Source organism: Crassostrea angulata, chromosome 7, assembly GCF_025612915.1.
Source record: "Crassostrea angulata isolate pt1a10 chromosome 7, ASM2561291v2, whole genome shotgun sequence".
Classification (NCBI taxonomy): domain Eukaryota; kingdom Metazoa; phylum Mollusca; class Bivalvia; order Ostreida; family Ostreidae; genus Magallana; species Magallana angulata.
This window is the reverse complement of record NC_069117.1, coordinates 46,002,235-46,018,020: the sequence shown is the minus strand read 5'-3', so window position 1 is coordinate 46,018,020 and position 15,786 is coordinate 46,002,235. Positions and strand designations below refer to the sequence as shown.

Here is a 15,786-nt window from a genome sequence, read left to right as displayed (position 1 = left end):
ATACAGGGTTATTTTTGCCCCGTGTAATTTTCGCCCTTCTACACTTGCAAACAAAAAAATGAGAAAAATAATTGAAGGCATCAGAATTTGCCCAGTTTTAAATTCACCTGATGACAACAAAGGCGAAAGGGGCGAAAATAAAACGGGGGCGAATATATCCCTGTATACAGTAATGGCTTACTGAGATCATTTTCACAGTTGGTGCCGTTGAACAGATAGGGGCACTGACAGGTGTAGCCATTAGCATCGTCCACGCACACTCCACTATTTTTGCAGGGCTGCTGCCAACAGATCCTCTGTGGAACCTCATCTGAAATATATACAACACCTCTTGTATATAACTGTTACAGTACAACTGAACTGTCAACTGAAATTTACATCATGTATAATCATTCATACAATTCAATGTCTGAAATATACAACACTTCATGTATAAATCTGTACAATTTAATTGTCATCTGAAATATATGACATTCAATTCACATACAATCTGTACTGCCCAACCTTATTGTCACGTTTCTTCATTAACTGGAGTCAGTCATATTTCATAAAGCTCAAGCCTACACGTATAATTACTTTATTTTCATTTTGATTGTTCCAAAATGTGCGAAGTGTCTCAGGATTTTCTATTTGTGTCCATGCAATATAAGATATGCTTTTTAAATGCAAAGTCTTCATGTGAAATCAATTAAAAAAGTAAACAAAGTTTGTAATTTACACTGCAGCCATGACATAAATAAAATTTGACAGGGCATTAATTGTGGGTTATGCATATGTTCCCACTCTGTTCCAAGCAATCTTTCATTATTACATCATATGACAACTCTCCTATCCTTGATGTTTAAATTAAATTGCTATGTCTATGTCTCCACCTAGAATTAGGAATGCTGCATGTTAATTTATACTGCAGACTAATTTGTTTCTAAAACAGAAACCTAGATTTACTTTTTAATCAGAATAACATACATGTTTAGGCAGTCAAAGTGGTTTGGATCAGTTTCAAAAGGGTTTACATTATCATTTTAATTACAGTAGAAATTGTACCTATAAGTTTGATGAGCACTTGACGTTTTTAATTTCATTGTTTGATCAATCAAAGTGCACCTTCTTCAACTTACCAGGCTAAGTGACAAAAAGCACATAAGAAACAGATTCTATAATTGATTCATTAAATACTGAATTTTTAAATGACAGTTATAGACATAAAGGTTTAAGGGGTAAATATGCTCAGTGTAACGCATTAAATTAGTGAAATCAAAATCATAATGCTACTTTGCCTACAAATATATTCCACATTTAACACAATGCAAAACTTATGCAAAGACTGTGCATATGAACACCTTCTCTCTGAATTTTCAACAGTTTACAGGTAATTCAATTACCCCTCGGTTCTTAATTAAGAAAACTTTTAATTATTGGTAAACTATTAATTTCCCTTACATGGACTTTAACACTCAATGTTCTAAATAGAAGCATATATTGTGAAATATTTTATACAGAAAATGACTTGTCCATTATTGAGACCCAGCTAATAATGTAGACAATGCAGGTGTCATTTGCAGGACTGACCAGCACTTACCTGTGGTTTGTGCAGGTGTCAGGGACCATGTCATTAAATGAACTACAATCTTAATAGTTAACAACACAGATATTTTGTCAACAGGTCCTGTCCATCTTAAGCTTGGCATGATGAATATCGTACTAAAGAATTTCAGTAACAATGTACTCTTTCTCCCCACACTATAACAAAGTAGAGGACATATCCATCCACACAGAAAAATCACATAGTAGTGGCCTTTTAGCAGCTGTTTGGTCCTCTTTCAAAAATAAACAAAAAAGTTCACCCGAAACCCTCAATGCTTCACCTGGCCTGCCCAGCAGAGAGAAATGAAATGTTTGTGTTTTGTGGGGATTTTTCTCTGATATAGGTCCAAGGTGTTGATCACAATGGCTTGTCAAAATGTCCCACAGCTAAGCTGTAGTTTGAACTGCTACTAGTTGATGATTGATGAATGAGGCCAAATTATCACAATAACCACCATTCTTAGGGATATAGAACAATATAGCTGTCCAGAAGTTCTCCTTCAACAAAATCTCAGGTAATTGATTGGGAAATGAAATGGATATAAATATTACATCATCAAAAATCAATAATATTTCAACAAGGCACACTTTCTTTGATTTTTACTGACAGTCTAAAGCTTGTAAAATAGTTCCTCCAGACATCATTTGTTTACCACTGTTAACACTGCTCGCTAATTGATCCCACGGATTTAAAAACATATCCAGAAGTTACACAATGGAAGAATCTCACATAAAGATCACAAAAACTGAAAATATTAATTGCTGGTGAAATTAAGACACAGATCAATCAAAAAAAGTTAATCCTTGTGACAATTCAGATCCATGGTTTGACACTACTGCCAGGAATCCCCAGCCTAGATTTTTAAAAGGAGCGTTTTAATGGTGACTCACAATCCTCATTCACCTGAGTAAAAATACCACCGCTACATTTCACACTAGTGACCCTGCAGAAATTAAATATTCCTGTCCCGGTTGTCAGTCATGCATTACCGAACGTCTACCATTGTGAAAGTATGGGCTATTCCTCCAGAGCTGATCCCACCGTTTGGTGTATAGTCAGAGATTATCCTGGGTATAATCTCCCAAATTCTATCCACACATATACCTGTGCTGTTGTGTTAACAGAACACAACCTGGTGGTCCCACACAAAGCATCAATTGTTTTCTTGAAATGTGTTCATCCCATAAAATAAGCTCACTACCTGCACAGTCCAATTAATGGCAGTTTTTCCTTGTTACCGTCCTGACAATTATCTTGACAGGGCAAACTGCAACATTTCTTGATAAATGGTAACCAAACACAGATAGAGGACAATAAAAAGGACCTCAAAGACTCCCCGATAAGGCCAGACTCAGGTACATGTTTCTGTTACCCTTCATCCTTGACTGCCTCTCTCCGTCCTTGGTGGAACTTGTGAACTCAATTCATTCCCAAGGACTTTATTCTGAATGCAGCTTTATGTATTGTGTGTATTATGGTTTATATAGTATAAGAGTGGATACACGGTATCTAAATATTTGTTTATTCCAGTTGGATATATACCTGTCTCTATTCTGATCAATACCTTAACCATATAGTGCTCTTTTAATTGTGCAAATATCTCACTATTGATTGATGCCCAATGAAGAAAAACACACTTTACCTTGTGCATTTAAGGCTGGGAACCCTAAAAAAAGCCACTGCTGTCATTTATAGTTATTCTAATCTATTTCTCTGCATTCTTCTCAGAGAGAGAGAGAGAGAGAGAGAGAGAGAGAGAGATGGTGACTATCTTATGTCATAAATATGTATGTTATGTGTCAAGGTGACTTGATATCACTGTAATACTAGTAACTGACCACCCTGCAGCATTTATCTTAGTTGTAACTTGCAGCAAAATGTACAACTACATCTAGTTTAACATAAAACCAATTTGTTATAGAAGTCCTTTAAAAAGAATGGAACATGTACAATGTTATTTCAAAAAATAGTCATACACATCCTTTATGAAATACCGGTAAGTTAAAAGTTCTCAAAATTCAAGAATTCTTGAAAAATCTTTCTAAATTCTTGAAAAAGTCAGTATTATACATTTTCCAAAGCAATTTTGATGTAGTGCTTATTAAAACAATTTACATGCTGATTACATTGTATTATGTATCTATGATATTCGAAGCAGTAAATGTTTATCCAGTAATTGTCTAAAAATTTGCTGCAAAATTTCATGATTGTTTAAAATATCAGAAAAAATATGATGATTATGGTAACATCTTAAAGAGCCATTGGTATCCTTTTTTATGTTCAAAAATCTTCTAGTTATAGGCAATTTTGCCAAATATGAAAACCCTTTTTTTGGTCAAGTGCTTATAGGATAGTAAGGTGATAAAAGTACAAGTTCACATCAAGTGTTTATTAACAAGGCGATAAAAGTACAAGTTGCTTTCACATTATTTGAAAATCTTTAAATCAAAAATCTTGAAAGATATTTAGTACTATCTTAAGTACAGTTGTCCCATGGAAACATGTACATTGTGATCAATTGTTGAAATTATTATAACCATGTACCATAGGACTGCAAAGTCATTTTGGAAAACCAAGAAATGGAAACCTAAAGCATGACTCTTTGTTCATATATATAGGTACAGTAAAAACTAGGACAACAGACAATGGCAAAATGTTCATGTGAATGCAGAGTATCCTCTTTCAGACTGATTATACAATTTTAATATAAAGCAGACAGAAATATCCTCTTACTTGCATGTTAGGGCTTTTTTTAAAGATTAGAATTTTTAATCATCCATAAAACTTGGCGATATACAATCCAGCTGTTACACAGGACTGATCAATTATCATAGATTTTACATCCATTATCCTTGTAAAGTTTTCAAAACATGTCATATGTTGAGTATCAATTATAAGTAGCATGACAAACAGCTGCATTGGTTTAAATAAATAAACAAATTTTTAGGGATATTTATTTATGGTATAACATGTATTTGTCCATTTTATTTTATTTCTCCCCTTTTTTGTGTTATAGCATTTAAAAAGAGATGTGTTACAACACACTTTGAAAATTGCGCACTTAAAACAAAATTTTCAAAGTGCGTTAATTTTTTGACCAAGTCAACGCACTTTGAAATTTTTTTATTCTTTTTCAAAGTGCGTTGATATCGTCGATATTAACGCACTTTGAAAAAAAAGTGTTCAGGGTTTAGTCGAAATATTATTTAATTTTAGATACAATAAAAAATTGATTAAACCTTATGTAGCTTAATGGGATATATTTTTAGAAAGAACCCACTGCATTCTCAGCTAACTCGATTAACATTTTCTCGATTAGAATTTTTTTTCCTTTCCTCATAAGCTTATGTAGTTTGACAATTTACATAGAGAAGAACTTGGGAGATTTGAATTATCTAAATATGACATAAACTGCATTGCTTAGCAACTGCATTTTCCTTTTCTGTGTATGCATCATGAGTAAACTTCAATTGCATGTGCTTATAAACAAACATGATGTGAAAAAAAGGATACGTTAGTTAAGGTTATCAAAAACAACTTACATTATCTTTTAGCGGAGAAGTTTTTAAGTTTATAATAATTTGATGTTTGTCAATGTACATGGATTTTTTTTTTTAAATGAAGTGATTTATTTGATTAGAATTTGAAGAGAGGGTCTATGTTGAAACACTTATAGATTCTTTAACATACCATTAGAGAAATGTTTGTTTGACCATGAGCTCGGGTTTTTTCAATATCACTGTACTTAATTTACAACAAAGCGTATTTCGTTTTTCGATTTTATACATTTACTCTAAGTTGCTGAATATCATATATGTTTTGGAAGGAAAAAAGAGGGGTAGGGGACCTTCTTCCAGTAATCAATGAAATGAAGCACTGGTAATTGACCTGTATTGGTTAACTCCCACCCCCAGCCCCATCCCCGATTTTAAAGACGGTAAATTAGATTCATTAGTGTTAACAAATCATCATACTATCAACAAATTAGGAATTCAATTCCAGAATTTGTGATTTAATATACATATTTTTTCAAAGTGCGTTAACTTCGTCCAAACTTTAACGCACTTTGATAAATTTTTCCAAAGTGCATTGATTTTGTCCAAAATTTAACACACTTTGAAGTCCAAAATTTAACGCACTTTGAAAAAATAATTTAAAGTGAATAATTTTTTCAAATTGCTTTGCCACAAGATGCTACACTGACGCATTGCATCATACTTATTTATTGCAAGATACTTGTATACTTAAAATTTAAGGTGGGGGGTCAACAAATTATAGTCATTAAATCCAAATATAAATTTCAAATTATTTTTCAAGATCTAGATTTATAAACAATTATTGATCAAAGAAAAAACCCATATCAAGTCTCGTATAACATTTTCAATACTTTACTTTCCCTGAAAATTTAAAAAAAAATCTATAAATGGCCATGATCACACAGTCCTTTAAATTTACAGTTTATGTACATTCTTGGTCGTATAGTCTTATAGCTATAGTCATGACTTTTGGTACCATTTCCATGAAAAAACGATGATTGATGGACAAGTGCAAAGAGTAACTAATTTTATGGTTTGTAACAGGTAAATCTTTATAAAGAGTGGCATCTCATTCATAGATTGTAACAAGTTATATGACTGATGACAACTGTAACAGAGAGTTGGAGAAAATTACTCCAGTTTCAATGGCAAGGGACTAAACAAAGACCAACCTTATCATCCTGCTCCTTTTTTTTTATACTTATATACCATACTTTTATAGTGCAACAAGTCAAAATAAAAGTAAACTCAATTTACATGTAGGTTGTGTGGTTCAGGTTACACCCCATCATCTCCATCAACAACTCAATTGAGCACACGAAGGATACCAGATTTTAAAACAAAGGTATCCCCCCCCCCCTCCAATTTGACCTATACCCAGTATTTTAATATTCATTTTCTGGACAATATAAACATATTTTTTTTTCTTGAAAAGAACATTCAAGTTTACATACCACTATTACAGGTGATGCCATCCAATGGACAGGTGTCAAAGCTCCACTCCACCTCGACGTCCCTAACATTGGCATTGTTTATGAAGGTCACTCCCGGGCCCTCCTGTACACACCCTGTGAAGTCCCTCCCGATGACCAGCCCCTCGCTCCCTGACAGATCAATGCCCAGTAGACTGGACTGGTAAGTAGAATTTGCCAAATAAATCAGGCACTCTCTCTGCCTCCCCCTCAGTATCTCCATGGTAATGACCCCTAACCTGTTCCTGAGATCCATAATGTACCAGGCGTTGTTGTTGAGTTGGGCATTAGTTGTCATTGCTATTTCACTGTTACCCGACTTCCATCGAATGTTTATGCTTCCATTTATAAGTATGACACTAAATTCGTCCCCCAATTGGCCTCTTTGGTATATAAGCTGCCCATTGTAACATGTCTTGAAGGAAAATGCCCTTTGGAAGGTATTGCTTTGAAATGTGAGTATATTGTTGCGGATGGTGACGGAAGAGTTGAGTGTTGAGTTGAAGAATGCTGTACTGTTGTTGAGGGAGGATGCAAATGGTAGCATCAGTAGGAAGTAGAAAGCTGAAAAACAAATATGTACATTGTTAAAAATCAGCGGTACTAGTAGGTATCAGTAGATATATGAAAGTTTATGGACAGTATTTCAGAGCAATGAAAGAGATTTATCTGTAATATTGACATAATTATGAGATTAGCCTAAGTACCTTTATTCCTAATTACATAGCAAACCATATCCACAAACAAAATGTGGGATGTGGTGTGGTTCAGGGGTAGAGGTGGGGCTCAGGGTCACTGTGTCTGTCTAATACTTTATCATGACCATTCCATTTGTTATGGTCTGACTTAATCCCCAGCTTTATCAAGCCAATGTCATCAACATACTGTGGAATCATTAAAATTCGCGGGGGCCAATTTTTCGTGGATTGCTTAAATTTTACAGGGGACATAATTTTGTGTGTATTTGTATACATACAAAATGATTATGACTTTATAGCCCTAGTTTATTAGTTCGTGGGGGTGTATATTCGTGGATGAGAGGTAGCCACGAATTCCACGAAAATTGTGCCACCACGAAATCTAATGATTCCACAGTACTCTCTAAAGCACCTACGACACATGTTTAAGCCGTATTTTCTGATGAGGTTATGTGTATTTGAAATTTATGCTCTGCCAGTCTGCCTAAAGAAATACTTATCATGACCTTGCTGTGTGACATACCAGTAACCTTCAACTAAGGTCAACTGCTTCAAAAATACAACACATGGGACTTTGGTACACTGCACTCGCAGCATATCCAGTCTTTCATGAGGGTGACATCTAAAGCAATCTATCCTAATCAACCCCTAAGACTTTTATCCTGATCTAAACTACTGGGGAATCTTGAGTATGTTTACAGAAATGCAATCATGACAGGTGAGGGCTGTAAGTGTCGGGTTTACAAAACTATGTCAAAGTAATGACCTTTTCCTAAAATGGCCAAATACCTCAAACATATGGTCCACGTAATGGTTGCCAATTTATCTCCATCAATCAAATTAAGTTTTTTGTTTAGAAGTAAATATGCTTATTGCAAACCAATAATAAACCATACAGATACTACATCAGCCTCATCGTTTTATGACATTAACCGAATCACATTGTGTTCTAGACCTCAAATAAAAACCAAATCTAAAACTTAGGAAGAGATTCCAACCTGTAGATATACTGTACTAATATTATCAAAGATGTGTCAATTAAAAAAACACCTCCATATAATTATAGAATTCAATGCGGATGAAATTACATCACTCTTATTTTAACCACAGCTATAAAAAATTTTTAATTGAACAAAGCCCCTGCAGGTCTCCAACTCATGACTTGCAGATCTAACCTATATTGCGCTATGCTATCTAAAAAAAATAAAAATATGTGAAACTGAATACAAGATTTATGAAGACGAAGATTGTTTATAGATAACTTAATTGTTTATTTCGAGAGAAAGTACATGTCTGTCACAATATGGAGAGGTGTCATACCCAGCAATATAACTGGTCAGTCATCATGTCACAATATGGGTTAGTTCAATCTGTTATAATACATCTAGGTACTACTGGTACTGGTTCATGCTTCAGCTGATACTGTGAAATACTCCATTTTAAAGCTTACATGTATATATTACTGATCACATTCAGAGTTGAATAATATCTGGAGATCCTTACATTGATCAATTAAAATCTAGGTTACAGGGCATGATAAAATCTGACAACTAGGCCATGAAGTATATTTCGAGTCTATTACAAAATTGAAAACTGGACAGAAATTCTGGGAGATTTGGAAGAAGAAATTGATAAAATGATATAAATCATAAAATCTAATATCTAGCTCTCTTCCCTCCTCATATCCCTGTTAAACAACCAGAAAATTGTTAAGCAAAGGGGAACAACTCTGTCTCTCTTTAAAAAAAATCAGTTTCAAGTAGACTTTATATCAATTGAAAGTTTAATTGAATCTCTTCTAATAAGAATTTTAACAAACAAGCTCAATTGTCATTCACAATAATTATTTTCTCAAAACACATAAAAAGCTATGAAATAAAGTGTTTTAATATCCTGCCTTAACTTTGATACTTTTTATTACACTCCGGCAATAAAAACCTCTATAAATATAGGCAGTTAATACTACCCTCATTTTATTTTATCAAGTTCTTTAGATTTAATCATTTTTACCATGCCCCTCCCCCCCCCCCCCCCTCAAAAAAAAAGATTTCATAATCCATGTTCATTTTTGTAGCAAATTTCTTCTTGATTTTTATAAACAATGTACTCTCTAGTGTTTATGATAACAAGCAGAATATATTTGTACAACAAAAAAGAACTTTGGCCAAAATTTAGCCAGCCCCATTATACAAGTAACACTGCTGCGTCCATCTTATCGGAGTTATTTATGTGGACTCTGTCAATAGACTTCCCCGGCTCTAAATGGACTTCCCCCTGTTGCCCCGAACTTCCCCGATTTGAATTTACCTGTGCTCTACCTTTATTGGTATACTGCAAATCAGTTCATATTGAACGGGTCAGAGCACGCCAGGAATGTACCTGTATTAGCTGTGTAGTATAGTCCGTTTCAAACCTTATCAATGAATACACAACTCCCTGTTAATGTAAGGATCTCAACTTAGGACCTCTGGTTTTAAATATCTAGGATTCAAACAATCCTAAATTAAAGAATTTCCATATTTAGGTTTGGGGTTGGTGATCCTTTTATTTTATTTCTTCAAAGACAATCCCCTGCTTTTGAATATAAGATTTGTCTCTCTTCTTTCTAACTGTATGACTATATATTAGTTTTCTCCAAATCTTCTAAGAGAAAAAGATGATCAAGGAAATTCAATTAGCAAAGTTTAGGTTTCTTGCACATTCATTGCACTGCATGAATTGTAATTCACCTTCCCATTTTCTCTTGCCAATCTAAGTAAAATATTTGCAACTTATCAAATGTTTCACCATTACCAACTACCCTCCCATGTAAATGAAGAAATCACTTGTAGGTTCTATGGTTGATACTTTTAACTCATTTACATTTCTTAATTTTATATATTCACATTAAAAACTGGATAAGCACTTCTTTCAATTTTTCAGCATATGCAGTTCTTGTCTAAGATAATCTAATCTTTCTTTATTTACTAATTAGGCAGCCTGTTTAAAATAATGAAACTGCTATTGGGCTAGACCTCAGGATAATGGCAACCATTCTCGTGAAACACCCATCTAAAGGAGAACAAAAGGACATGCTCTTCAACCCATAGGTAACTGCACTGGATCATGCTCAATGCTTTTAATATATGTATATGCATGCACACTCGATTAAGCTGCAATGATTAATCTAGAACAAAGACGCACTGCTGATCAATAGTCAAACAAAGACTAACGAGCTGACACACCTGAGGATTGCCGCAGAAGATCTCGCCTGCTTCAGGTATTCAAACTATTTCAGGATCAATATCAGCTGCCTTGTTCTTCCGGTATCTTAACATATTCTTTGTGTCCATCTTCTCTACATTATCTATAGGTTTACTTATTTCAATAAATATTGATTTCATAAATTTATCAGTTATGTGATGTAGTGTCTGAGCCAAGATATTATTTTTACTGTAGATTTCAAGAAAGTGGACCATATACAGTTCAATCTTCAAGTTGGATGTGGAAACTTAAGTCTTTTGGATCTTAATTAAGAAGACCACAAAAAAACCAAGGTCCCAAGGCAAAGAATATATCTTTACACAATTAACAGATTCCTTGCTGTGCAATACATTTAGGCTGCATTATAAATTCAAAACCTTTCACTGTAATACAAATTGCTCTCAAAGGGAGATAAATAGCATATGAAAAACAACAGTCTAAAAGTCAAATTTTCGGATGCTGAAGGATCGGAGGGGCATTGTTTGAAATCCATGGCCAGTCTCAATGCAAAATAATGAGCCGACTCTTAACATTTTCTAGTTTTTATTCACATATATTCAATACCTGTGCTCTCATTCCACTAATGAAAAAGTTTTAACTTTTAAATATCTTGAGGTACCAACCACCTCGGCCCCCCCCCCCCCCCCATCTTCTGTTTATGCATGAGGTTGTGTTTGCAATCATGCGATAAGTGATAGCAAGATTCCATACATTCATTCAGAACTCTGTATAAGGGATCAAAACCAAGAAAATTTGAGTTGTTTTACCCACTGCCAAAAAATAATATTCAAGACTGACTTTAATGATTTCCTGGGCAATCACTGGGAGTGCTTACTGGAAAACTTTCTAATAAAAATCATATTTTCTCCCGCTTATACTGTTATTTGAAAATTACCGTAATAAGCCATTTTAATATGATTTCATTTTTTGCAGTGTAAGCACTAATTATTTATTACGTAAATTAGATACACTACTGATACACAAAACTACTGAGCAACAAGAGCACATTGTACAGTACACGTACATTAGAAATGGTTTTTTGAAAACGTATCTTTTGAGGTTACCAACACACTGAATGCAAAATTTCTTGAAATAAATTATTGTAATTCATAAGGTGTGGCAATGAAATATACTTCAGATTGCCACAATGGTATTACTATCTAAGGGACCCATCAATTCTCACCCATAAGCTTTAAAAGGGTAAACAGATCCCTTTAAATCAATCAGAATTCTCAAATTCACATACACTTAACACTGGAGCTGAAAGGGACAAAATGTACAGTGATCTGATTAGCTGACTTGGATTTAAAAAGTTAGAAAGAATTGGACCAGATTTAATCAGGGTCATGTAAGACATAGTGAAATAAGCAACAGTGCTGATCAGGCAAACCTGAAAATCCTCTTACACAAAGTTTCAAACCAACAGAAAAGATTGCAGACCATGTAATATTTGCAAACAATATATTCTGAACAAGCAATATACATCATGCAAACATAATATTGCAACTCATAAATATCTTTATATCAAGTCAAATATAGAGTTACATGGTACAGCTCATACTGAAACTGTTGTATACTTATCATAATTATCAAGAATTTGAAATCCCTTATCATTGTGACAAAAGGGCCTTTTTATCAGTTAATCATTGTTATTATGAGATATGAGACCCCCGCTCATAAGTATATCTATAAAAAGCTGGACGAGGTTGCCAAGTTTGTGATTAATTGGGACTGTGAGTTTAGTACGAACACCATCCATTTCCTTTTGAATATATCCAAAACTAAATAGGCAAGCTTTAACACACAGGTGTCATAAGCAATTTTATTTGAATATCTCCATCCATATAGACTTTATGGCTGAAAGTAAACGGGTCATAGCCAGCACTGGAATGTAAAATTACATTTAAATTCTTTTTCATTAAAATGCCTCTTTCCCGGTTTGTTTACAGGTAAATTTATTTAGGTATACTGTGTCTCATTGTACATTGTCTTCAAGTTTATACAAGAATCTTAAGTCAATTGGTGGGCCATTTTTACTAGTGTAATTGCAAAACTATTATTATTCTAAGATTTGAACACAATTACACAATCTATTATATCAGATGCTTGAGAGCAGATATTGATATAATGTAATCAGCCAGCACTTAAAAATATAAAATTTATGAGGACAAAACTTTGGAAAACCTCAATTACATGTATGGATTTATATGCAGATTTATGATTCTAGCAATGTTAATTGAATCATTAATAAAACTTTGAACAAATAGGGGAAAGTAATTGATATATGTGTATTAATTGATGATAAAACACACTGATAGATCTTTATCACCAGTACTTGCGTACTAAATGTTGTCAATTGATTCTTATATATATCACAAAAATGTGTCTTTGTATGAAACTTCAATCAATCAACATACATTTTAGTATACAAGTTGTTAAGGTTTAGTGTCACGTACATTTTTATAAAAGAGGGAAATATATTTTTAGGGGGGAGGGGGGGGGGGGGGGATTTATACTGTGGTTTCATTAATATTCAAGGGTATCAGTTAATTCTCGTGGATAAAATGAAAATCATGGTTTCAAGAATACTTAAATTCGTGGCCAATGATCCTTTTAATACAATTTGATAGTAGAAATTGCACTTCAATAAACACCTAATTTCATAGATAAACTTAACAACGAAATCTTCGAAAATTGGTATTCAATGAATATTGATGAAACCACAGTAGTTGTTTTTTTTTTACATTGTCACTATATACTCTGTCCCAATTAAGATATTAATACAGCAAATTTTCTGAAATTATTTGAAAATCAAAATACCTAAGGGGGTTAATTCTTATAATATGTGTACCATGTTTGTTCAATACATGTAGTATGAAAAATCCCGTGATTTCTTAGTTTGAAATCTCCTCTCTGGATTGCCAGATTTTAATACACAGTTAAACATAACAGTTAAACATAAAAAGTCTACAGGGATTTTGCATTGCAAATGACATGAATGTTACCCCCAGATCATAATGTTAATATTTTTTTTTGAGGACTCCCAATATTTTCGAATGGAAAAAAGATGTCAACATTTCCCATTATAAAAATCCAGGAAAGGACAATATATGGTATGGGCCTAAAATGGCCCCCTAAAGGGAATATCATTATTTTACTGTAATTCTTTGTTTTCTTTGTACAGATATATATGTGATGTTTTTACTTAATGTTCATTTTGATTCAAGTGCCCACAATTTAGAAATACGGCATTGTAAAGACAACCCTTTCCCGCCATTTTTGCATTTTAGCATAAAATAGCTTGTTTTCAAGCAGTTTTTCTTTCAGGAAACATAGAGCGCATGCTTGAACCAACAAAATATTTTAATCAGAGATGTATCTAGTTAAGTCTAATAAGTGACAAAAAATTTGTCCTGGTTCAAGCATGCGCTCTATATTTCCCATTCGTAAAAAGATGTTAAAAATGTCAATTTTCGTCTGATTTTGATTGAATTATAGAAATAGCGTCATTTCTGACGTCATATACAGCAATTGAGTGCAAATAAATCAAACAAATATGTGAAAAATATATTTTATATCAACTCTTCTAAATTATAACATAACATTTTATTGTACCCGAAACACTTTAAACAATAGTGAATTATGGGGGCCAAATTTAACTCTTATTATATATAGTTCTTTGTTTCTGTTCCTGTGATTTTCTGTAGAAAAAAAAAGCTGATACATGCATGTGTCATTGAAGAAATCTTGTATTATTTCCTGTTATACAATTTCAATTGTACTTAATTGACAGGTATGTTTATTTTCATAAAATCTTTAAAAAGTAAGAGAATTTTAACAATAAATTGGGACAGACTAAAGTTTTATTTGTGAAGCTTTATTAGAAATTTACATACAGTAATTATAATCAATTACTTTAATTTGTGCTCACAATCAAATATGAATTTGAAGTTGAATATCATTGACAAGATTTCTTCCATTCAACAGAATGTTATTTACTTTAGTAAGTACAAGGAAGGCAGTTCCCTATGAATGGATATTTATAATCATGAAAACTACGACCCTTTCAACTTTAAAATCTAATTTTCAAAAGAGCCATAAGTTATATATATAAAGAGAGGTTATAAAAATGCATCTAAATTTTACAAAGTGTTATAAAACATGGTATCATCAGATTTCGATGTTACACAACCATTAATATATATTTATAGCAAATATACATCGGAATATCGAAACTTTAACATGACGGCTTCCAAACAAAGGATGGAACATTCTACATATGCAATGTTTAGTCACAAATCATTGACATCCAAAAATGAGTTTAAAACATGTAGAATGCACAATGCTTTGTTGCTCTGCGCCGCCATCAACAATAATGGTCAATGGGTCATCTCTATAACTGTTTACACTGCAATACTTACTGCAACAAACCCCCACCTGTAGCTCTAGGGCTACCCCGGGGGTTCTGAATGACATCCCTCTCATTTCATGACCCCGTACAAACTATTCCACTGTCAGATCCATGTAAACACAATTTCAAAACAGACGACAAATTTCAACATGTGAAACTCAACTTGACACTGCCAGAATTAACTCCTATCGGAGTCACGTGACCACAATTAACACACCTGCACAATAAACATTCTTATTTTACGGTGAGGATTAAAACCTTATAACCTTTGAGTATTTTGAGAATAAAAAGTGTATGATTATCAAATTTATTTCAGATTTTACGATGCTATTTTGGCGCTCAGGTAAAAAATACCTGGATTTACGATCTCTGTCACGCTGAACAATGACACACTTATAATGTGTTTTAAGGGGAATAACTCTGACACTCCTCTGGAATGTGCCAAATTGACATGACAGTGCATTTTCCCCTTATAATAAGTTATATTTTCTCAAGAGTTTATCTGCTTTTATACATTCTTTTCTTGTCAAAAAATTAACCAATGAAGGATTCAAGCAATTTATCACACAGGAAACTATATTTTATAAAATCCTTTCTAAAGAAATGAAAAGAAATAAAAAAGAAACATGCAATGACCTGATATCAGGTTACTAGATTTTTGTGATATGCTTGCACGAGGATTGCAGAATGAAGTACAAATGTACATGTTGTTATGCAACTGACACTGAGTTATTAGCTCACAGTATTGTGTGGTTTAATAGGGGAATTTAAAATAAATCAAATTAACTCTGCTAGTTGTTGAAAAGGGGGAAAAAAAGAAAGAAAATACGTATTGAATATT

The 15,786-nt window shown here is 33.3% G+C and overlaps 1 protein-coding gene and 1 long non-coding RNA gene across 6 annotated transcripts in view; one reads left to right on the top strand and one right to left on the bottom strand.

Annotated features, from left to right (window-relative positions):
• Positions 1–15,493, bottom strand: part of LOC128192313 (protein crumbs-like) — a 40,248-nt gene extending 24,755 nt beyond the window's left edge. The window contains exons 1-3 of one of the 4 annotated variants that reach the window (XM_052864902.1): positions 14,956–15,493; positions 6,576–7,157; positions 182–310 (exon numbers count right to left, since the gene is read on the bottom strand). In XM_052864902.1, coding sequence (XP_052720862.1) covers positions 182–310; positions 6,576–7,157; positions 14,956–15,019 — 775 coding nt within the window. In that variant the 5' untranslated portion in view covers positions 15,020–15,493. Of the gene's footprint in view, positions 1–181; positions 311–1,579; positions 2,642–6,575; positions 7,158–14,955 lie in introns of those variants that run through there. The other 3 variants (XM_052864904.1, XM_052864903.1, XM_052864905.1) reach the window with 3 other exon arrangements.
• On the top strand, positions 2,833–13,011 carry LOC128192357 (uncharacterized). 2 transcript variants are annotated; one of them, XR_008244539.1, is made up of 6 exons: positions 2,860–2,940; positions 6,385–6,466; positions 6,587–6,756; positions 10,266–10,380; positions 10,462–10,550; positions 10,730–13,011. It is a non-coding gene; the product is annotated as an uncharacterized LOC128192357 (long non-coding RNA). The 2 variants fall into 2 exon arrangements; XR_008244538.1 differs by lacking the exon at positions 6,385–6,466 and having other exon boundaries at positions 2,833–2,940.
• Positions 15,494–15,786: the final 293 nt, after the last annotated feature.